This window comes from Lagenorhynchus albirostris, chromosome 10 (genome assembly GCF_949774975.1).
Source record: "Lagenorhynchus albirostris chromosome 10, mLagAlb1.1, whole genome shotgun sequence".
NCBI lineage: Eukaryota > Metazoa > Chordata > Mammalia > Artiodactyla > Delphinidae > Lagenorhynchus > Lagenorhynchus albirostris.
The window spans coordinates 61719664-61727281 of record NC_083104.1 but is presented as its reverse complement, the minus strand read 5'-3'; the positions used below and the strand labels follow the sequence as shown (position 1 = coordinate 61727281).

The window sequence follows — 7618 nt, the reverse complement described above, 5'->3', positions numbered from 1 at the left end:
TGTTAAATTTAAAATAGTTTCCATTTTTTGAGTCTTCTGCTCTTTGTCACAAAATAAAAATTTCAAAATAACCTTGAAAATTGTTTTGCTCTTTATCACACATATTTTCTTCAAATACTTATCTCTGTTTGCCCTTGCATTTTAGGCTCGTGTTTTCTTTCTCTTACAAATAAAGTCCTAAATTCTTTTCTTTGAAACTTAGTGTTTTGTCTGACTAGTCAAAACCAACTTCTTTAAAGCAGGTCTGGTTTTCTAGGATTTCAAAGATACATTGTGGTAGAGGGTCATAACATATTAATTCTATTTATCCATGTTGTCTTACTATATATTATATTTTTGTAAAACTGTAGTACTCCATAGAACACCACTTTATTCTGGCAACATATTTCTATCACAGGCACAAATTCCACAATCAGTGATGGACCCTCTGGCAGTAAATGCATTATAATCTTCAGCCTATACGTTTATTGCGTAGTTGCAAGTTGCCTGCTGTTGTCTAGTGAATACAATTTGATAAATGGGTATTTTGAAGTACAGAACAAATCTTAAAAATGACCTTTAAGGAGATAATAATAACATATTTTTCAGAGTTTAAAATAATAAAAAAAAAATTAAAACTCATGAACTTTAAGAAATTACCAGAATTTTGCCTATTGAAAACTAGCTCTTCTCTGCATATAAAGAAATCCCAGAAGCCAAATTTCAGCAAGGCTGTAAGATTGGAGTTGAAGAAATGTAATATTGATCAATGCACAAATGAAAGTAGGAAGTAGTGCTTACAGACTGCAATTTAGAAGTGCTTTTGTACACGCTGCTATGCTTAAAGTAGATAAGCAACAAGGACCTACTGTATAGCACAGGGAACTCTGCTCAATATTCTGTAATAACCTAATCAGGAAAAGAACTAGAAAAAAGCATAGTATTCAGTATATGTATAACTGAATTACTTTGTTGTACACCTGAAACTAACACAATATTGTTAATCAACTATACTCCAGTGTTAAATAAATAAATAAATAAAATGCACGCAAAATGAAATAGTAACAAAAGCTGCTCCATTGTGTTTAGAAACAAAATGAAAGAAGGTAGATAGATATATATTCAACCTTTGTATTCTTATTGCTGTTGTTTACAGGAGAGACCTTCTCTGACCTGATTTGGCTTTTGATTTACTAATTGTGCCTTGGAGGTGCCCTTCAGGTACTGAAGTTATTCTAGCCCCACTGTGTGCCCTAAACCTACAAGTGGTCTGTCCTGCAGGGCAGCACTGGAATCAGGGAACTGCCACCAAGGGCTGTGTTCACCCTTGAATTTAATTGTTTAAAAGGTACTTTCCAGAATCACACTGCATTTCATGTTACTGTTTCTTTTCCTACAGAGTATTTGGGATGTTTACCCACACGGAAGACAGAGAGACTGTATATGCCTGGTTTACCTTTTCACACTGGCTTGTATATGCCAATAGTGCTGCGAACCCAATTATTTATAATTTTCTCAGTGGTGAGTTTTCAACTGTTTCTTCTGTACAAACCACAGGCCAGGGTGAGGGATCGATGACCAGAAGGTCTGAACACTTTTGAATGGTATGAAGATATTAGTTGTGATACAGTGAGAGTATTTTTCTCTGATCTGACTGGTCTTGAGGTTTTTCCCTTATAAGAGGGAACATGTGTTACCTAACGCATCAGAAAAAATTATCTAAGTAACTTTTTCCATAAAATTTAGAAGAAAATTTGAAATAGGAGGAAGGTGAGAACTGTGAGAACTGAATAAGAGAATCTTGCTTGTCATACATTAAACTTATGATTTATAAAGATGTAAAATCATTTTATCTGAAAATAAAACAGCCTTGCTTGTATCATTTCCTTTGACAACATTTGTAGCCTAATTGAAATGGAATTGGAGCCTTTCCACTTTTAGGTATTTCTATGTATTTACAATTCTCTTATGGGTAACATCTCTTGGGTTTATCTCAAGATTTCTCACTGACCATAAAAAAAATTACATTCCTCTAAATAACACATAAGCTAAATGAACCACACATACACACCTGTGCAATTGATTTCACCCATCTGTTTATGGGATCAATATAATTATAAAAATCATTTAACTAAATATTGTTTTATCTACCAACATTTTGCCTAATTGTTTTAGAATTGTGTTTTAATTAGCTATATCTTTACATTGTCTTCTTTCCAACCGGTTAGCTATTTCTTTTTTTTTAAAATTAATTTATTATTTATTTATTTATTTTTGGCTGCATTGGGTCTTCGTTGCTGCGTGCGGGCTTTCTTTTTATTTGAGGCAAGCGGGGGCCACTCTTCGTCGCGGTGTGCAGGCCTCTCATTAAGGTGGCTTCTCTTGTTGCAGAGCGCAGGCTCTGGGTGTGCAGGCTTCAATAGTTGTGGCTTGTGGGCTCTAGAGCACAGGCTCAGTTGTTGTGGCACATGGGCTTAGTTGCTTCGCGGCATGTTTGATCTTCCCAGACCAGGGCTCGAACCCATGTCCCCTGCATTGGCAGGCGGATTCTTAACCACTATGCCACCAGGGAAGACTGGCTATTTCTTTTTTATTTCCATCTCCAAATATATGATGATTTTATATGGAAGAATAAGCAATTCATTTTATTGCATGCTGAATAAAGTGTGTGCATTTTCTAACTTCACCTTTGGCCTTCCAGGTTATATGGGTTATTAAAAAAGACAACCAATTAGGCTTTTTGTTTTAAATAACTTTTTGTTTTTCAGTCATGGCATGTACCCTCTATATACCTGCTTTATTTCACCTTTTGGTGAATCAGGTGGTGTATATGTGAGGGGTGGTTTGTATTCAGTTGCCCCTTTTCATGCCTTCCCCTGACACATTCAACCCCAGTCTCCAAAATAAAGACTACATTCAGACTGGGATAAGCAGAGACCACCACGCCAGTGCTGTTTGAAGGAAGAAGGGCCTGAGGAGCTGTGGCTAAAAAAGCAGTGGGGAAACACTTGCCCTGGGCTTAGGGATGACTAAGGCCCTGAGCTTGTACTAAACAGGGAAAATCTATTAGAGGGTCGTAGGGAGAATTATCTGAAGTAGAAGCCACAGAACCAAGTCAAAGTGCCATGATGGGGGTTAAGATGAGGCAAGAAGGCAGCTGATAATCAGTGGGCACCAATTTTAATCACTCAACAACCCAGGTAGGTAATCAAAGCTCAGAGAAAAGAACTGGTGATTTCCAACACTGCCATTTACCCTTAGAGGCTTAAGAGGTCAGTGTTTCATCCTTATCCTTCTCCAATGTCACATCAATAATTTAAAGATAAAGAAAAACTTCTAAAGTTGTTTATTTTTCTTTCAGTTTGTCCTGCCTTATGCAGATTATGAAACGTTAGAAATTTTCTAGATATTTTGTTGAACTGACTGTGTCAATAGAACAGTTTCTTCAGAGTACAATGCAGGGATAATTTCTGTGTACGTCTGGCCATATATAACTTAGGTTTCATCATTTTTTAAATCGTTAAATATCTCTGGGTAGCTTTCTGCTGATACTCAGCTTTACTATAGTTATCTAGTTAACAATAACCCACATTCACAAGTATAGGAGGTTTGCCTCTAAAGGCATGAAACAAACTCCAAACATTGGGTATGAAAAGCAGCCTCACTATTTTATGGAAATGTGTCAGTGTTTCAAGAGTGTGCCAAGCATTATTTCATTCTTTTTTTATGGCTGAGTAATATTCCATTGTATATATTTGCAGCAAGATGGATGGACCTAAAGATTATCATACTAAGTAAAGTGAGACAGAGAAAGAAAGACAAATATCATATGATATCACTTATATGTGGAATCTAAAAAACAGTGATACAAATGAGCCTATTTACAAAACAGAAATAGACCCACAGACATAGAAAACAAACTTATGGTTACCAATAGGGAAAGGGGCAGAGGGAAGATAAATTAGGAGTTTGGGATTAACCTATACACTACTGCTACTATATATAAGATAGATAAAGAACAAAGTCCTACTGTATATCACAGGGACTATACTCAGTATTTTGTAATAATCTATAAGGGAAAAGAATATAAAAAAGAATATACATATACATATGTATACATATATGGATATATATGTGTGTGAGTGTATATATATATATATATATATATATATATATATATATAGCATTCACTGTGCTGTACACCTGAAACTAACATGATATTGTAAATCAACTATACTTCAGTTAAATAATTAATTAACTATTAAAAAAGGATGTACCAAGCTTCCAATAACCAATTTCCTTTTCCAAAATAGGAGCCAGTCAGTTGTATTTTATTCATGATTGGTTAAAACATACTGAATTCCTTTTCCTTTCATTCTCCCTGGTTTGCCAGGAAAATTTCGAGAGGAATTTAAAGCTGCATTTTCTTGCTGTTGTCTTGGAGTTCATCACCGCCAGGAGGATCCGCTGGCCCGGGGACGGACGAGCACTGAGAGCCGAAAGTCCCTGACCACCCAGATCAGCAACATTGATAACATATCAAAACTGTCCGAGCAGGTCGTGCTCACGAGCGTTAGCACACTCCCAGCGGCCAACGGTGCGGGGCCGCTCCAAAACTGGTAGAAGATTGATGCCTAGGACAGGGATTCCTGAGTACCACTCTTCTTTTTTTAAATCTCTGTACACAGAAATTTTATTACTTTGTGGACCCATTTTTTTTTAAAAAGAAAATGATCTCTTGCTCTTTGGAAATAAAGTCAGTTTAAAATCATTTCTCAACTTTTGATTGAGATATGTTAGAAGTTGAAACTTCCACTGAACTTATTTTCAGCCTGTTTCACTTTTAGCTTCGTGTATTAGGATTTGTGTCAATTAAATGTATGAGCATTTCCAATTCTAATTGTTATTTTAATCTTACCTTCAAATTGGTGGCTAAAAGTTGCCCAAACTTATCCTTTGGTTTTCTTTTGGCTACTAAAAGAAGTAGCAATTACTAACTCTGGATTAACAAGAGATATGTTAGTTGACATTATAGTTTTAAAAAAATCACTAAAGAGTGTCATTATGGTGTGACATTTGAGAGTATATTTATATACAAAATAACATTATATTAGATAACTCAAAAGCTATCTTTCAGAACTATAAAAACATGTATACTATTCAACTTTATTTTCCATTAATTTTATAACTCATTTACACAGTTTTCTTGGGTTTGTAACCTTACCATTGCTAACATTTATCATTTCAACATATGTCCAATAAGACTCTGTATTCAGATAAAAACTGTGGAGTAACTATAAACACACAATTTCCATCTCTAAGGAAAGATTTCAACATTTAAGACTAAGATATCCCATTATTGTATTCTTCTAACCAATAAAAATGAGGTAACTGGCCTTGCTAGATGAAATTAAGAATTCAATTTACAAAGAAAAAGGGTAGTAGAATACCAAATCACATCTGGGTCCCATATTGGACAGGGTAATGCTATGGAGATTTGATGGTAAATATTTGCATTTATTTACGTTTTGTAAACATCTATCAAACACCTCCCAGAAAGCACCCACCGTGCTAGGTGCTAGGGTGTGAATGTGCCTTCAAGACAGCTCCAGTCCACTGTGGGGGACCTGTTGGTAGAGGCTGCAGAGCAGCAAGGCATTCTGGGAGATGATTCAGACTCAGAGCAGGAAGCAACCAATGATGGTGGTCCTCACCATGACATGGACAGGGAGGTTGCACTTTTCTGTTTCTATTTAATTACAGTGACTCTATTGATGTTAGTGAATTCTACCTGGGCCTGTGACTGAGAGCCAGGTGACTAGGAGAAGGGAGGGGTTTGCTGTTACACACAAATGAACAGGAGTGCAGTACGTTCCATACAAATGTAAGATCTGGGGTTCAAAGTACTGAATATTTTCTTTTTTTCTTTTCTTTTTTTTTTTTTTTTTTGCTGTACGCGGGCCTCTCACTGTTGTGGCCACTCCCGCGGTGCACAGGCTCCGGACGCGCAGGCTCAGCGGCCATGGCTCACGGGCCCAGCTGCTCCGCGGCATGTGGGATCTTCCCAGACCGGGGCACAAACCCGTGTCCCCTGCATCGGCAGGCGGACTCTCAACCACTGCGCCACCAGGGAAGCCCGGATATTTTCAATTTGCTTCTCTGCAAAATTATTCTGATTCAAATAGTCACTTTAAAAGTAAAAGAGATGTTCATGGAGAGTTGCTCTTCTTATAGTATAGTAGCAGGCATTCTTATTTTATTGAAACAAAAGATATGCAGAATATTTAAGAAAGATTTTCATAGAACATAAAAGTTATCTTGCTCTTTTCTTACTTTTTTTTTCCAACTCATCACTTTCAGAAAGAATATAACCAAATTATCCACAAACGGTTTTTGTGCCTTAGAACTGGGGATTACTTTGTGCTTCTTACTACTCAAAGCACAAACTACCCTCAAATATGAGGTTTATTGAAATTATATTGCTAATTATCAGAACAATATCAATGAAAGCAGACTATTGTAACTCTCTGCTTTTTCCCCTTTGTACATCTGAGAACTTTTTTTCTTATTTATGCTGCATGAAAGAAGAGTTGTGATTTTCACATTGCTATGACGTTAGCACTTTAGTTTGAGGATGAGGATAATGTCAAATAATATTGATCATATGCCTTAGTAACTAAGTAATTTGCCGAATCAGCAATTCTGAGATCAGAGTAAGAGCTAAATGTTTTAGATCCTAATATATCTAGTTATTTGTCATTTAAGAAGAGAGATTGAGAGAGGGAGAGAGCAAGAAAGTGAGAGCCAGAGCTGGAGAGACAGAGAGAGAGGCTCAGAGAGGCAGTAGTTGTGTGATTTTGTGAAGAACAGACTCAGAAGTCAGAATTCCTTTGCTCTAAATCAATGATTTTCAAAGTGTGCTTCCTGAGCCATCAGATTCAGCATCACCTGAGAACTTATTAGACATGCAGATCTTCACCCTATCCCAGATTTGCCGAATCAGAAACTTTGGGGTGGTACACAGGAATCTGTATGTTCACAAGCCCTACAGGTGATTCTGAAGGGCCTTAAAATTTGAGAACCACTGCTCCAGAGACTACCACCTGGCACTGACATACTAGCCCATGTGAAATAAAGTATTTTACTGCCCAGGTATCTACAACAGGGACCACCGTCATCACTACTGTCAACCTGATTGGAGGTCAGAAAGAAGAGGCTGAGTACCAATGTTGAAAGTCACTCAGCATTATCTCACTCAAAGAGGTAATGCTTTATGAAATAGTGCCCCTGTGTTACAAGTGCAGTTTGGAAGAAGACAGGTTTTAAAGCCCTGGCGTGCTTTATGGCTACTCGGATGATTTGAGTTTCTTTCTTTCTTTTTTTTTTTTTAAGATTTTTTTGATGTGGACCATTTTTTTAAAAAGACTTTATTGAGTTTATTACAATATTGCTTCTGTTTTATGTTTTGGTTTTTTGACCCCGAGGCATGTGGGATCTTAGCTCCCCGACCTGGGGTCAAACCCTCACCCCCTGCATTGGAAGGCAAAGTCTTAACCACTGGACCACCAGGGAAGTCCCTGAGTTTCTAACTAAAACCTTCAAATCTCCAGTTTTATTTACCCTTACAAAAACCTAAGTT

At 36.9% G+C, this 7618-nt stretch overlaps 1 protein-coding gene across 1 annotated transcript in view; it reads left to right on the top strand.

Annotated features, from left to right (window-relative positions):
* Positions 1-7174, top strand: part of HCRTR2 (hypocretin receptor 2) — a 120889-nt gene extending 113715 nt beyond the window's left edge. Inside the window, exons 6-8 of the mRNA XM_060164117.1 lie at positions 1379-1500; positions 4373-4598; positions 7132-7174. Of these exons, the coding sequence (XP_060020100.1) occupies positions 1379-1500; positions 4373-4598; positions 7132-7174 (391 nt within the window). The remainder of the gene's footprint in view (positions 1-1378; positions 1501-4372; positions 4599-7131) is intronic.
* The last annotated feature ends 444 nt before the right edge of the window (positions 7175-7618 follow it).